Raw genomic sequence first — 16,415 nt, 5'->3', positions numbered from 1 at the left:
GACCTTTATTCACATTATAATTTGGACTAAGAAAATATCTTTGCACAAGCCTACTGGTTTTTGAAGCTGGATAATTAAAATCTTTGACATTTCCTTTACATCTCAAACCAGTAATAATTGCAAAATCTGTGATACTAAATATCAAGACATTCCCTTTGGCATGACGAATGTGAATTTCATTAGCTAGATTGCCCTGCTCAATCTCTAACAGATATAAACACTTGGTAATCTGACCTTGATAGTTGCATTTAGGGATATTAAGGTATGGGGCAAATATGGTATCCTTGAATAACTCAATACCTTGGTCCTTTATTGACAGTACTAAATCTTCAATAAAATTGGAGTTGTAGGTAGGACCAAACTTTAAGCAGTTCATTGGAATATGTTTAATTACATAACTGACATTCTGCAATTACATAAATGATTTTTATCAATCATAAAAAAGTATATGATACTAAAAAACAAGAAGACATAATATGTACACAAAATCAATCATATTGTATACTTCAATGGAGACTTATCATTAACTATGATTCACATTACAAAAATCAAACTACATGAAAAATTGTTGAATTAAGCAATTTTCTTATATACAATAATATTCATTTCATTTGATACTAAATAACAACTACTTCATAAAAAAACATAAATGTACACAAATTGAATTGTTCCTTATATACAGTGACCAAAATCTGACCTACAAAAAAAATGTGATTTAAGTACTTAACATAAATACAGTTCTCTTAACTTTTTATACATTCAGCAATTACCAAATAAAATCACGATTCACAGATGATACTTAATAAAAAAATAAAAAAATTATTTATCATCAGATTTTAGGAAAAACAGGGGTAAGATATATGATAAAAATTAGGAAAAATGTATGCTTACATTTGGTAATGTTGGTCGAACAATGGGTGGGGCAACCTTTCTACCCCTTTTTTGGAGGGTTTTCGGATCTTTTGAAGTAGTTGCATGTACTTTCTTCTTCAATTTTTTCTTGCTAGAACTTGAACTTGTCATGGTTATCGGAATAGCCAACCTTTTAGAACTGAAATCGTTATTGTTCAGATCTTCTGAAGAAAACATTAGAGATTATTTAGATGTTAGATGCATAATGGAAGATAAAACGATTGATACAAAATAAAAGAAAAAAAAAATGGCGGAAATTACAATGAAGAAGATGAAAAACCCTAGTTAGAACTCTGATCCGGTTTAACAGTGATAGGATTCTTTTCAAATTCAAAATTTTTTGAAATTGATAACTGAAATTGTAATGGGAGAGATTGGGGGCGAAATTTAGGGAATGGGAAAGATTTGATTTTGCTTCAAACAAATAAAGTATCGATTTAGTTGAATTGGGGGGAAATAAGGGATTTTTGTATTTTATTAAAATAGTAGGGAAATATTGATAATAGGTAAAGAAGTGTTGTGTATTTAAGTAATTTGTCCTTTAATTAAATGTGCAGAACAATATCAATTTTAAAGTTAGGTTACTTCAACACTGAATAGTAAAAGAAATTTTTGATATTTTATCTTTTCCCTTGGAGTATTTGAAACAAAGTTACCAAATAATCAACTTTAGATTTTTTATTATTTATTAGTTCATATGATTTTACCTCCTTCTTCTTTATTATTGACAATCTCAATGATATTATGTATAGTTATTTATATTACGTTATTTTATTCTCGGAAAATAAATATTTGTTTTAATATTTATGTTTCATTCTTGAATCTTAATCAACTCAAAACTTTAAATTAAATGTATATTTGCTTTTGAATTTGGGTTTAACGATAAAAAAAATTTATGTTGAAATGATTTTAAAAAGTTAATTGACAGTAAGGTTCAGAATTTAAATTTAATACTAAATAATTTTTTAGATGGTTATAATGTTTCCACTTTGTCTTGATTATAGAAGTTTTAAAATTTCAATTTTATTAAACTACATAATAAACATAATATTTATAGATAAAGATTTAAATTTTTTAATTTAATACTTTGTAACGACCGGGTTCCGTCATTATAGAAAAGCCAGTGGAGAAAAATTTCGGGTCGGAAAACTTTTTCGTAGTAACTTGAAATTTCCTAACTTACTCCACGTGTGGACGAAATCGGAGTCATTAAGGTGTAGGGAAATCTGATAATAATCGGGTGATTTAATTATGATTTTGATTACATGAGTAGATAAATAAGTCGTTAAGGAACTCGTACGACTTTACGGAATTGAATTCGGGAGAGTAGAACTCCTGAAATCAATCTTAGCGTGAACGGTATTTTCTAAGCATCGTTGGTTAAAGGTGTGTTGTGAAATGGGGGTCTTGGAATTATTAAAATAGCTCACTATTTTGTACAAGCCGCCTTGGCGGTGGTTTTGGTCGCTCTGGTGGGGACGCTATAGAGGGGTGATGGCCGTTGTGGTGGGCCAGACGCGACTTAAAGTCGTAAATAAACCCCAAAATATTTTTATTCTGCACTTTTCGGTTTTTAGAGCAAAGGAATGAACACTAGGCGATTCTTGATAGTTTTCCACTCTTCTTGAAATTAAAGGTAAGATTTTAACTCCCCAAATTCATTTTTCGATCTGTATAACGTAATCTAATGGGTAGTTATCGATGGGGGAGGGTTTCGATCAAGAATCTATGGTGGGAACAACCCTATTTTGGGTACTTGGGATCATGGGTATTATCTAGGGTTGATAGAACTGTTGGTAATTCGGGTAATAGTGATTGTTTATTGATTCTCGTGTTATAATGATTGTTTGTAGACCAAGAACAAGCGGAACGAATCCAGAAAGGGAAGGATCAAGTTTCTTAGAGTTTCAAGCTTGTTTCGAGGTAGGTAATAGTTGTGATTCTATGATTGTGTGATATATGTTGGTTCTTGCTTCATTATGATGCATGTATGTATGTGAATGTTGCATTATTGATCACACTAAATGTAAATGAATATGAACGAATAACTATATGCCATGAATCAGTTCTTGATTGTATGATTTTTGAGAATATACTTGTGGTTGTGATTGTGGTATTTGTGAATGGATCGATTTCCACATTCTGGCATAACTAATTGGGATCGGTTGCCACGTTCCGGCATAAATATGGGATCGGTTGCCACGTTCCGGCATAACTATTAGATCGGGTACCACGTTTCGGTATGCTAACAGTTTGGGTTTGGGTTCAATGAGAGGACCAACGACTTGTTATAAATGTATATTGTTGATCATTTGATAATCAATATTGTATATGTTCGGTATGTTGCATGTTGTAATGTTGCTTGTACTTGCTTATGTTGGATTTAGTGGGATAGCCACGTGATCCTACCAGTACACTGTGGTTGTGTTCTGATATTGCACTTGCTCTTTCTTTGTTGTTTACAGGGCATCTTCAAACGGCTATTGACAAACCTCGTTTAGAAGATCAGTGATCGTTCGAATTCATGGGTGAGCCAGTTCTTCCAGGCTGCCATGAGTTCTCCTTTCGTCTATGTCCACATTTCGGACTTAGACTTTTCTAGTTAGTTAATTAGTTCATTAGTTGGGGATGTATCCCTTCTTGTTTAGACTTTTGGTTCATTGTTAGATGTTTTGGTACATTGACTTTCAGATTCTAGGTCAGTTCTTCCGCAGTGTTTAGTTGTTAGATCTTTTGGAAGTTTATGGAAACTTGAGTTTTTAGTTATTTAAACTTGCTTCCGTAACTTTAAATACCTTAGTATTTTGATAAAGTTGGTTAGCTAATTAGTATTAATGGTTCTCCCACCGGAGGGTTAGTGTGAGTGTCAATCACGATGGTCTGGGTCGTGACATACTTGTAATTTTAAAGATGGTCATAACTTTTTCACTTTATCGTAATTGTAGAAATTTTAAACTACAAAAACACATTTTTAAAAAAGGAATTATTCTAATCAAATAAAAGTAAAGATAAAATTAATTTTAGGACTTTAACATATTTTAGAAATCGAGTAAATTATATGGTAAAAATTATTATGACCAAAGAGTCATTTCAAAATACAAATCCTATGAAGAGTAATAAAGCAAACGTGGTCTTTGGATCTTTTTGCACCAAATATGTGCATGTGACATGTTTTGTATTATGAAAATTATATTATATAATATTAAGGCTTAAATTATCTGCGACCCTCTAAAGTTATCCGCATAATTCATTTAGACACCTCAACTAGGGCTAGTACCTATTGAACACTTTAACCTTAAGAAATTAATATCTATTGGACACAAAATGATAATAAGTTGAAAAGCAAAATTGCGTGTAGCTCAAACGCAAATACATAGCAGGTGTACCGATGAAACAATGACACGTGGCAGTTGAATTCAATTTTTAAGAAATTCTATTTAAATAATCCAAAAATAATTGTAAGAAAATAAAAATAGTTTTTTTTAATTAACCCCGCCACCCTGTCGTCTTCTTCTTTAACTGGTTTCCCTTCCCGTCGACGTTGACAAGCAAATAATCGTCTGCCCACTATTTCATCAACATCGACAACACCTCTTACCCATTGCCTTCAACTTCTTTCAATTAATAAACATTATCACAGTGTTGGTATCTATACGCACTCATGGAAGGTGAAGAACACGTTTTTTGCCACATCAGTATTTTGTGCTTAATAGATACACAATTTAAATATTTTAGGTGTTCAATAGGTACTAGCTCTAGTTTAAAAATATTTATGGAATAATTATGACATGACATTATTATATCTGACGTGGATATGGCATGTCATTTATATAATGGAGAGTGAGCTACACACATGATTGAGGGAATTTAAAAGTCTCATTTTGATTGGGTTCAAGGGTTCAAAATACAAACGCATACAAATACAAGGAGATCCATAAGATCATTTTACCTTAAAAGTAATATGTATGAGTTGAAAATTAGAGCTCAAGCATTAAAAGTTAGCAGGGTTGGAAGTTGGAGTTCATGTATTAAAGTAAACACGAGTTGGAAAATTGATTTTATTTTTAAAGATGGAATAGCATGATTGTTGAGAACATAATTTGAATTTTTTCTCCACATATAGTTTTTTTTTTTATATATATATACCCTCCCTAGGAGCTCCACCCCCTTTTTTGCTTTCTTGGTGATTCGAATTCGCAACCTTCGGGTTGGAAGTGAGGGGTACTTACCATCCGAACAACTTCCTCTCGTCCCACATATAGTTAGATAATACTCAAATATTTAAAAAAAAATTATTTCCTTTTAGCGAACAAAAGAAAAATAAAATTCAAATCAAATAAAAAATCACGTGTGTACCGTAGTTATAGTTTTGCAATCTGTACAATAGGACAATGTTCAGTGGTACAAATTGACGTTTCATTTGTTGAATTTAAATATCAATAAATGTTGTCCAGGCATGGACCAAAAATTTACTTTAAAAAAAAAATGCAAAAGTTGTCAACCACACATTTGTGTATTCCATCAAAATGATTTTAATTAGGGAAAATTAGCAATTAAGTCATAATACCTAACATATTTAGTTAAAATAACAACACTTTAAAATATTTATTTAAAATGTCAGAATGACAATATTTTAGAAAATAATATATATTCAGATTTTAGTATTTAAAATTAATTTTATTTATGAAAACAGTCCTATATTGGACCAAATTCTAAACCAATCAGTTACCAATACCCATTAACCTTCCTTCTTCACCTTTCACGTTTTTACCCCACCTTTCACGTTTCTATCCCTTTTTCACGTTTCCAGATTCTTTCTTCAAGGTGCTCACAAATTGTTCATCAAAATATATATTTTAATTCAAGAAATTTTCTCTAAAATCTAAAATATTGTTGTTTTGAAAATTTTCCCATTGAAAAAGTCCAAATTTACGCCGCCATCCAGATCTATAAAAGCCTTACATCGTCCTAACCTTCTTCCATCGCCGGCTTTGCTGGTATCTAACTCTTCTATTTTTTCTTTGTTCTAAGTTAATTTGTTGTGTTGTGTTTGCTTAGTTATGTATATTTTGTTCTTGGAGTATCGAATTTTTATCGAAATAGTCCATTGGAGTAAGGTCTGCGGACTATTACCTGATGATTCACTTTAGAATTTGGGGCGGGTTTGATTTGATAGCCGCATAACCCAAAATGTGAAAAAATAATCATAAATTAAGCCATTTTTGTTGATTTTTTAGCAGTTTGAGTCTTTCTTCGAAAGAATCATATTGCTTTATTATCCGAAAATGGTATTCTCATGTCCTATAGCCTTGTAGAGCAGAATCTCTGCTATTACTATTTGGGAATTGCCATGAGAAGTACATTTTTTAAAATTAAATTCATACTTTTTGTTATTGTTTTAAGTTTTTATTCTTCAACTTTTTTTATTTTTATGCAAGTTTGTTTACCTATTCATCTAATATTTATGTATTTCAGATTTTTAGTCGATTAAACATTTTTTTTTCTGATTTTGTTTTAATATTTTCAGAATTATTAAAATCTACAAATCCATTCATATGTTTATTTTGTTTGATTTTTAATACATTTATATTTGCTTTTATGGTTTTAGATTCGGAGAAAGCATATGTATGTCTACAATGTCTGAATCAACAGTTTAATTGTGTATTCATTCTATCTATATATCAAAAAGTTTTACATTTTTTGTTTTTACATTGTATTTCAATCTCAATTAGTATACCAACATGTTTGTATTTCCTTCTTAATTTGTATTCATCCTAACTGTATGCTAACAAATTTGTATTTTATTGGGTATTCATTCTGTATTTTAATCTCAATTTATATGTGAACAAGTTTGTATTTCTCTTTGTTTTGTATTCAACCTAATTGTATACCAACAAGTTTTGTATTTTATGTGTCTACTTTACCTTTCAAAGTCACTTTTGTATTTCGAATGAAGAGAGTATTTCTTTTGTATTCACACTTTATATTCAATCTCACTTTGTATTTATAACTTCGTATTTTCATCTAACTTTTGTATTCATATATTGTTGTATTCAACATATAGTTCATGATTGATTAGTTACATTAACTTAATGGGATACAAATTATTGTATGCATTCAAACAGAAAAAACAGCTACTAAACTAAAAAAAATAAAAATCATTCGTTATACATCATAATTTGAATACAAAATAACTGAAAAAAGCTATAAATCCCAATACATACAAAGATTTCACTGATTCAATCAGAAAAAAATAACACACTTGTACTCGACATATACGAATATCTCATCCAAACAAATAAAAAAATCGGAAAAAAAAATATCTGATTGTTTTTTGATTGTTCACTGGATGTGACAAATATACAGTCGTCAATTTTGAAAAATTCCGTTTAAAAAATATGCCGTATTCAACTTGAAGAACCTTTGAAAGTTATCAGATGAATGATTCGGAAGACAAACTAAATTATTTTAATTTTTTTTTTGATGTTCTTAAGAAGAAAGCAAAAAAAACGCTCGACAGAAAGATGGAAACGTAACTAATTTGTATTTAAAATCTTTTTTACTTTTTTGAATTTTTTTGTTCCATGATTTTCTCTGTTCTGTTATTAATTATTTATATTCTTTCAAATTAATCAAAATAAAATAAATACATAACTAATCCCTTAACAAACTAAAATAATGACATTTATAATAAATAGTGAAACTGTTGATAAGGAGTCCCGCTAAAAGTCAAAATATTGTTGTTTTGAAAATTTTCCCTTTTAATTATACGTAGTAATATCTTACCTACCCAAAATTGTGTTGTGATGAATCCTTTCGGTCTTAACTCTTAACTAATGCACAGTGGTGTAGATAGATACATTTAATATTTTGATTTATTTGATTTTAGGGAATTTGGCCGCGCTTCGCGCAGTTATAAAAAATATATGTAAATTTATTTTAGAAATTAATTATGATACAAGAAATAAAAAATCAACTATAGAAATAAGAAAATGATAAAATCACAATATAATATTTTTGTAGAACTAGAGCATAAGTGAATTACATTTTTATCATCAAATATTTTTCAAAATTAAAAGGCAAATTTATTTTAAAAAATCATATATTATGATGTTAATACATATAATTTGAATAAACATATTTAAGGACTTGATTTTTTTTTCTTATTTTTATCAAATGTTAAATTTACTATCTGATAAATCTTCTTTTTATTTGAAGAAAAATGATGAATCTTCTTCTTTGATACTTAATCCTTTCATTTTTCTTGTTTTTTCTCTTATTTTTCATCATCATCTAAATAAACCTCTATTGCTAATTTTTGTGTCTATCCTATATTATTCTTTTAGTAATTCTTTTAAAGTATAAGAAATGAACAAATTTAAAGAAAATGTAAATGGTTCTTCACCATAAGAAACACCTAAGAACTTTGTATTTCAATATTTAATTTACATTTCTTTTGAGCCATTATAGTAAAATTTGAACGTTTGTTAGCGTAGTTAGCTATTTCTGACAAAGTTACAAATAATTAATTTGAGCCTAAGTGAAAATGTAATTTACTACAATTAAAAAAATTATAAAAACCTAAATTTAAAAAAACTATAGGGATAACACATTTTTGTTAAGTCCGTAATCACAAAAACAAGGATGAAAAAAATTACATAATCAATGCACTTTTGAGTTTTTATCCGGCTCCCCTCTATCTACATCCAATAAAAAATTTATGGAGTCAAACTTAAGTGTAAATCTAATATTACAACAATAATATAAAATATCACTATTTCAAATATGAATAAAAATAATAATCTTGAGTAGGAATCTTATGACACAAAAAATATGAATTTATATTGACAAAATTAAAGTAATATCATAAGGAAACTTAAATTTTGAAATTAAATAACTAGCGGTTATGAATATGAAAATCCAAGAAAATGAGTTAATAATATTAATTAAAGTAAAAGTTCAATAGGTATAAGTTATGGAGATAAAAAATTTAATATAAATAAGAGAAGGAAAAATAAAATAATGAAGACAAAAAAAAAACAAAAAAAAAAACGCATGAACTATCCATCATTTGTTGGATGTCTAAGTTTTATTAGGAAAGAAAGCAAATCAACTTCTTTTTGTATTACTCCATTGTGTTTAACAAAATTGGAAGAGGAAAAAAAAATACAATAAAAAAAGAGACAAATATCTTGAAAGATTGAAGTAGTAAATATTGAGACTTTTAATTTTTTGTAATAAAGAATAATAATGAGTGTAAATAATTTTTGAGACATTTAAGTGTAACAATAAGTTGCACCTTTCTAACATTTAGCTTATATTTTATATATAGATTTTTAAGTAAAACAATATCCAATAGCTATGAGAAATGTACCATAAATAATATACCTTTCAACCATGACAAAAATTTAGAATAGTGAAATCAGAATAATACATTAATGAATTTTTTAAATATTGGAAACATTAAAACTTTATACTTCTATAATCATCTCTCTTCATGAACCTTTCAACATAATTAAGCTTCCTTCTTCATTTCGATGAACTTGTACTAAACTAATGTAAACATATCTTTGTAATGAATATTTGAAGAATATATATCTTTGATCTTCATCAAAGTGAAGCACATATCATGTCACCATCGTTTCTGTGATTTCTTATGGAAAAGATGAATAAAAAAAATTTAAAAGGCGAAAAAACACTACACTAATAATGAGAAAATTAAAAATGAATATTCAACATGCCCATGGATAATTGTTATTTATAAATTTGAAAGGAATTGAATAGTCGTGTTATTTAAGTAGAGAATATGAATAGATGGTGGTTTTTTTGTAACTCATTAGATATAATTAGATTAGTTAATATGATTGAATTTTTTATTTAATAAAAAAAATATTTAATGATGAAAAGAATTAAGAGAAAAAGAAAAAAATCTAAAAAAAAAAAAGGAGAAAAAATAAAAATATGAATGGAGGCTATAGAGAGGTGCCACATCACCTTCTCTATGTTTCTCTTTTATATTATATATAGATTTTTTTCTTTTTAATCGGTATAAAAAAAATAACACATAAATTAGGATGAATGAATATAAAGTTCAAATGCATTTATATATATTATATGTGAATTTCTTTTTAAAAAATTGTGTATTTATATGTTTTTAAAATTTTGATTCTCTATATAAAAAATTTTATTACGCGACAATTTAGAGATGATAATAATTGAAGTCTTAATGTGGATATCGAACATATGAAATGAAAAAGATTTTTCCTCTTTTAACTAGAGGTTTTGAAAATTCAAGTTTTAGTCCTATAAATTAGTTAGGAGTAGCTTGTGTTATACACATGCCCAACATCAATCCTAAAGTAATATTACAAAATTATTAAATGTCACGACCCAGATCGTTGTGATTGACACCCACACTAACCCTCCGGTGGGAGAACCATTACTACAACCCAACTAAGCAGCCTTAACCAAAATACTACACATTTAAAGATATGGAAACAAGTTTAAATGTAGAAATTATATAGAGTTCCCATAAACTCCAAAGGTTTAAATAAAGCTAACCAAACTAATGCGGATGAACAACCCCTAGAACCTGAAAGTCATTGTACCAAAACTCTACTAACGACAAGTCTAAGAACAAGGGGTACAACCCCAAAACTAAACAAACACCTTAAACAAATAGTCTGAGTCCGAAAAGAGTGGACTTAAACAAGAAAGATCCATGGCAGCATGAAAGAACTGGCTCACCCTTGAATTCGGTCACGCTCAATAGTCACCTAGTTAAGGTCTATCAATAGCCGCCTGAAGATGCCCTGTACTCAACAAAGAACAAGCAAGTGTAATATCAGTACATTCTCAAAATCATACAATCAAGAGGTGATTCATGGCATATCGTTATTCGTTCATACTCATTTAAGATTAGTGTAATCAATAATGTAGCATCCGCATACATACATGCAATATAATGAAGCAAGTACAAACATATATCACACATATGAAATCACAACCATCACCTACCTTGAATCCAAGCTTGAATCCCCTAAGACACTTGAATCTTCCCTTTCCGGATTCTTTCCGCTTGTTCTAGGTCTACAAGCAATTAATATACGCAAGGATCAACAATCAAAGGTCTAATTATCCGGATTATAACAAACCCAATAACTCTAGACCAAACTCAAGATCCTAATACCCAATTTAAGGTTTTTTCCACCATAAATCCCATATCAAAACCCTCCCCCGTCGATAATAACCCAAGAAACTAGGTTCTATGCGGATGGCATGGATGTAAATTAATTATGATTAAGTAAAATGAACTATAGATTTAAACACATAGCATGCATGTATTGACTTGGTGTAAACATCCGGTGCCGGTAAGTTTTACCCCAAAATCTTTCATTCTTTAGTTATACAATGACACATAAATTGAGATGGGGAGTATAAATTTTAAATGTGTATATACACTATACATTGAATTTTTTCATATATTTATTTTTTTATATTTTGATTTCCTTTAAAAAAAAAAAAAATCTAACTCCACCACTATTTAGGAGTGATAATTAAAGCCTTAATACAAATATCGAACAACAAATAAAATGAAAAGAATTCATTTATTTTAATAAGAGGACTTGGGAATTCAAGTTTTGGGAATGATAAGAGATTTTGTTAGATAAAAGTATGTTTTTCGTAGCTAAAATTTCAGATTAGTCAAACCGTAATACAAAAAATATTATGACATATCATGTTGGATTGTTGGTAAAAGGTGCATAATATTTTTGAAAAGTTAGTACTCAACTATAAATATGAGGAGAAATAAAGTTTAGTCTTAGTTAGAAACAAGAAAAAGAAAATGGGAGAGGAATTTGTTAGTGACAAAGAAATGAAATGCCTTTCACTTATTCCTGGCTGGTATTCAGAGATGAGCGCTATGTGGCCTGGTCTGTATTCTATCTTTACTAATACATACTATCTCGATTATTTTATCGAATATTGTTACTTTTAATCAGTACTAGTATTTAGTAACTTTTGGAAGAAAAAAAACTTCATATTTTTTGCTTTGCTGTTAGTTTAAACCTGAAACTTCACGATTCTTCATAACTAGCACATGTTTACTTCATGATAGTGTAAATTATTTTCTATAGTATCATTGCATATATATTATGACATTTAAGTCCAAAATAAAAACTGTTAATAGTTTCTTTTTTTTCTAATCTAATGACATTTAAAAAAAAAACAATTGGGAATTATGTAGGAAAAATGATTTCACATAAGATAGAAAAGATGTTATTCAAGGGGAAATCAAAGTACCAGGATATTATGCTCTTTCAGGTAATTAATTATATATGTAACATATTTTTAATTAATTAATAATATTGTGGCTATTATTAATTAATCAATTAATATGGCAGTCATCAACTTATGGAAAAGTTATAGTTTTGGATGAGATAATTCAACATACAGAGAGGGATGTATGTGCTTATGTTGAAATGATTGTCCATCTCCCACTTGCTTCTATTCCTAACCCAAAGAAGGTAACTTTCTTTTTATTTTTGTGTTCAATATTTATATTAGAGTCCGCTTAAATTTGAATTTACATACTGATATTTTTCAGGTTCTGATTATTGGAGGAGGAATGGGTTTTACTTTGAGGGAAGTCTTACGTTATTCATCTGTTGAGAAAGTTGACTTGGTCGAGATTGATGAGATGGTTATTGATGTAAGTATTTTTACTTATAGACTTAATCAGAGGTGGAGCCAGGATTAAAAGTTTGGGGTTCTAAATTTCATAAAAACAGCATTAAGAGTTGAGGGTTCGAAATTTCCTTTTTTTTTTAAAAGAGAGGGGGTTCGAACCCACAAGTCTAGCGTGAAAAACATTTCTACGGTCCCTTCCTTAGCATTGAACCTTCAATCAATCTTTTTAGGGGTTCACAAGTTAATATGCATATATATTTATTTAAATTTCTAATACAAATATAGAGTCTACGGAAAAGTTATTGGGTTCGTCCAAACTCACGAACCCCACCTAGCTCCACCTCTGAACTTAATTAGTTTGGACTTTTAGTTTTTGTTCCTAATTTTTTTTTTTTTTAATAAACTATAGGTTTCAAGGAAATATCTTCCTGAAATAGCTAAGGGATACGAGGATCCACGTGCAACACTTTATATAGAAGATGGTATACTCCTAACAACATTTTTTTATAGATCATTAATTACATATATATTGACACTCAAATAATTTTATTAGAATTAATAATATTTAGGATGAAAAATATATATATTAACTTTTGGATACATATTTTCTATAATGATATTTGTAGGAAATGCATTTGTGAAGAACGCTGCTCCGGGAACATATGATGCCATTATAGTAGATTCTTCTGATCCTATTGGTAATATCTCGAGATATAAATTTATATTTTTGTATTATAATGTATATATTTCACAAGTTATCCCTTAAAGGAATGAGTTTGACTGCTAAGGACAAAAATTAAAGACCTGAATAAATCATAAAATTAAAAATGCATGTATGGATGCAGGACCATCACAATTTTTCTTTGGAAAGCCCTTCTTTGAAGCAGTTTCAAAAGCCTTAAGGCCAGGAGGAGTTTACATAACTCAAGGTGAAAGTGCATGGCTTTTCTTGGATGTTATCAAAAAACTTGTTGAGGATTGCAACAAATTCTTCAAAGGCTCTGTCAACTATGCATGGACTAATGTTCCTTCCTACCCAAGGTAATCTTCTCCCCTTTCCTATTATTATTATTATTATTATTCCACTCATCTTATATTAGTTGATCACTTTTTATTTTTATCTATATTAATGACATCAAGATAATTTATGAAAAAATATGCTTAATAGCATAAGACATGTCAAGAAATATCATTAGAATAGATACATAGGAGTAGTAATTAATGACTCTTGGAAAAAGAAACTTTTAGAACTCTTAAATTTGTTTAGGCTTCAAACGAGTATTAATTGTAGGGGTAAAATGGAAAACTTTTAATTAATTTTATCTTGATAAAATAAGTGATCAACTTGTAATTTAGGACATATTTCTAATGAGGTACTCCCTCTGTTCCTAATTACTTGTCCACTTTTGAATTGACACACCTATTAAGAAAACAATAATTGATATAGTGAGTTTACCATTTCATCCCTATTAATTATAAAGTGGAAAAATTAAAAACTTAAGATTTTCAAAAAGTTCTACCTTTTTCAAAGTAATTAATTGAGGATATAATATGTAAAAAAAAATTGTCCTTTCTTGATTTGTCAAAATGGACAAGTAACTAGAGACAACTAAAAAAGAAAATGTGGACAAATAATTAGGGACAGAGGGAGTAATCAACTACTTCCTCCATCCAATAATAGTTGTTCAGTATACTATTTTGAGATGTCCAACAATACTTGTCCACTTTATGAAATCAATGAATAATTTTATATTTAGTTTCTACTTTACCCTCATTATTAATTATAATCATTTCCCTATTACATTATTCAAGATATTGTGTAAAATTACCCTTCTATTTATAGTTTCTTAAGAAGTGTGTAAAATCAATAGTAGACAAATATTATTCAACAGAGGGAGTAATATGGGACGGAGGGAGTATTGTTATAATTATTGTTGTTGTTAGAGATATATAGCATATTTCTTTTAAAGAAAACATAATTTTATAAAAGTTGAAAGGTCAGGTTGAATCAGACGATCAGTTTATCAAAAATGAAATTATATGGGATAAGGTGAGAGTGGTCTCTATTGCTGACAAGATGAATGAAGCGAAATTGAGACGGTTAGGATATGTGAAATGGAGTTGTGTGGATGCACCCATAAGAAGGTATGAAATGTTGGCTACAATAAAAGTTAGGACGGGTAGAAGTAGGCCGAAAAAGAACTAGGAACAAATTATTAGACAAAATATGCAACAACTTTTGTTTATTGAGGATATAACCCTATAAAGGAGTATAAAAAAGTCAAGAAATTGAGTAGAAGTTTAGTAGATAGCCGAGAATTGTAACATTTCATGTGGGGAAGGCACAAGGCCATCCTCCCTCCTTATTCATAATCATATTTAGAAATCACTTTTTTATTCGATATTTATTGATATATTTGCTTTGTACCTTTTTTCTCTCTTATTTCCTTATAATCGTGCTTCGAATTATACAAAAAATAATTCTAATATATAATACTTGCAGTGGGGCTATTGGTTTTGTTATTTGCTCTACTGAAGGGCCTCCAGTTGATTTCATAAATCCTGTAAACAAAGTTGATGTAGATATCATCTCTACAAATTCTGAATCACCTTTGAAGTACTATAACTCAAAGGTACTATACATTTTTTTCCTTTTGAATTAAAATTTTAAATTTATATTTAACTTAATTTTATATATATATATATATATATATATATATATATATAAAATCTTCTAATAATACTACTGTATTTTTTTAATTGATTAACAGGTTCATGCTGCTGCTTTTGCTTTGCCAACTTTTGCTGAAAAGGTGCTTTACCCTAAAAAGTGATTCTTATTGGAAGATGTAGGAATTTCAAGTATCTTTTTGTTGTTTCAATAAAATTGATAGGCCATGTTCAATTGCAAATTTAATTTTCTTGTAATAAATGGTTAATGCATTAATAGCAAGGGTGAACGTTTGGGCTGTTCGAATCGAATATATGAAAATTTCGATTTTCGAATTTGAAGAAATTATCATTGATGTATTTTTATGTTTGTGTCCTTAATGTTGAACATGAATTAGGTTATCCACAATTTTCATCATAGGTACTCTTTCTCTTCTTTCGGCCTAGGTATAACTACTCATTTTGTTCAACAATAGCTATCCACTATATTATTAAAAATAGATGTCTAACAATACTTGTCCAATTTAGATAATCAAGAGATAACTTACCTTCTGTATCTATTTTACACTTGTTATTAAATATTATTTATCATGTAACACATTTTAAAGCATTAAATTTAATAAAGTGAAAAGATAATATAGTAATGTTACCCCTTTTATTTATTATCTCTTTAAAAGTGTGTCAATTCAATAGTGGACAACTATTGTCAAAGAGAGTAATACAAGTATTAATTATACACTCAATTTAGTATTATAGGATGTATAACTAACACATAACAAATTACTCCCTCCGTTCCTTTTTAGTTGTCGTATTACGCTTTTCGAAAGCCAATTTGATTAATTTTCAAAATTAAATTAGACATCATTAATTTGATATTTTAAACTAAAAAATTAATTATTCAAAAACGATACAAAAAGTAATATAACATGCAAGTTTTGCATATCAAGATGATAAAAAAATACATTGTAAAATGTTAGTCAAAGTTCTTATCGTCTGACTCTAAAAAAGGAAACCATGACAACCAAAAAGGAACAGCGGGAGTATAATATTAACAATACAAAGCTATTATTAATACATGAATAAGTATGACCAAAACTAGAACTAGTCCTAATACATCAAACCATGAATAAAAATAATAATCA

General features: G+C 28.7%; 2 protein-coding genes across 2 annotated transcripts in view; one reads left to right on the top strand and one right to left on the bottom strand.

The window, feature by feature from the left end:
• Positions 1 to 16,415, bottom strand: part of LOC125874586 (protein NPGR2-like) — a 116,275-nt gene that overhangs the window by 86,598 nt on the left and 13,262 nt on the right. The window lies entirely within an intron of this gene.
• LOC125874592 (spermidine synthase 1-like) lies at positions 12,167 to 15,503 on the top strand. The gene is made up of 8 exons (XM_049555505.1): positions 12,167 to 12,237; positions 12,318 to 12,440; positions 12,521 to 12,625; positions 13,013 to 13,085; positions 13,230 to 13,301; positions 13,449 to 13,644; positions 15,107 to 15,236; positions 15,375 to 15,503. The coding sequence occupies exons 1-8, from the start codon at positions 12,190 to 12,192 to the stop codon at positions 15,435 to 15,437; spliced, it is 810 nt and encodes a 269-aa protein (XP_049411462.1). The 5' UTR covers positions 12,167 to 12,189; the 3' UTR covers positions 15,438 to 15,503.

The sequence above is a fragment of the Solanum stenotomum genome, chromosome 8, assembly GCF_019186545.1.
Source record: "Solanum stenotomum isolate F172 chromosome 8, ASM1918654v1, whole genome shotgun sequence".
NCBI classification, from domain to species: domain Eukaryota; kingdom Viridiplantae; phylum Streptophyta; class Magnoliopsida; order Solanales; family Solanaceae; genus Solanum; species Solanum stenotomum.
Note: the sequence above shows the minus strand (reverse complement) of the source record. Positions and strands in the feature narration are given on the sequence as shown.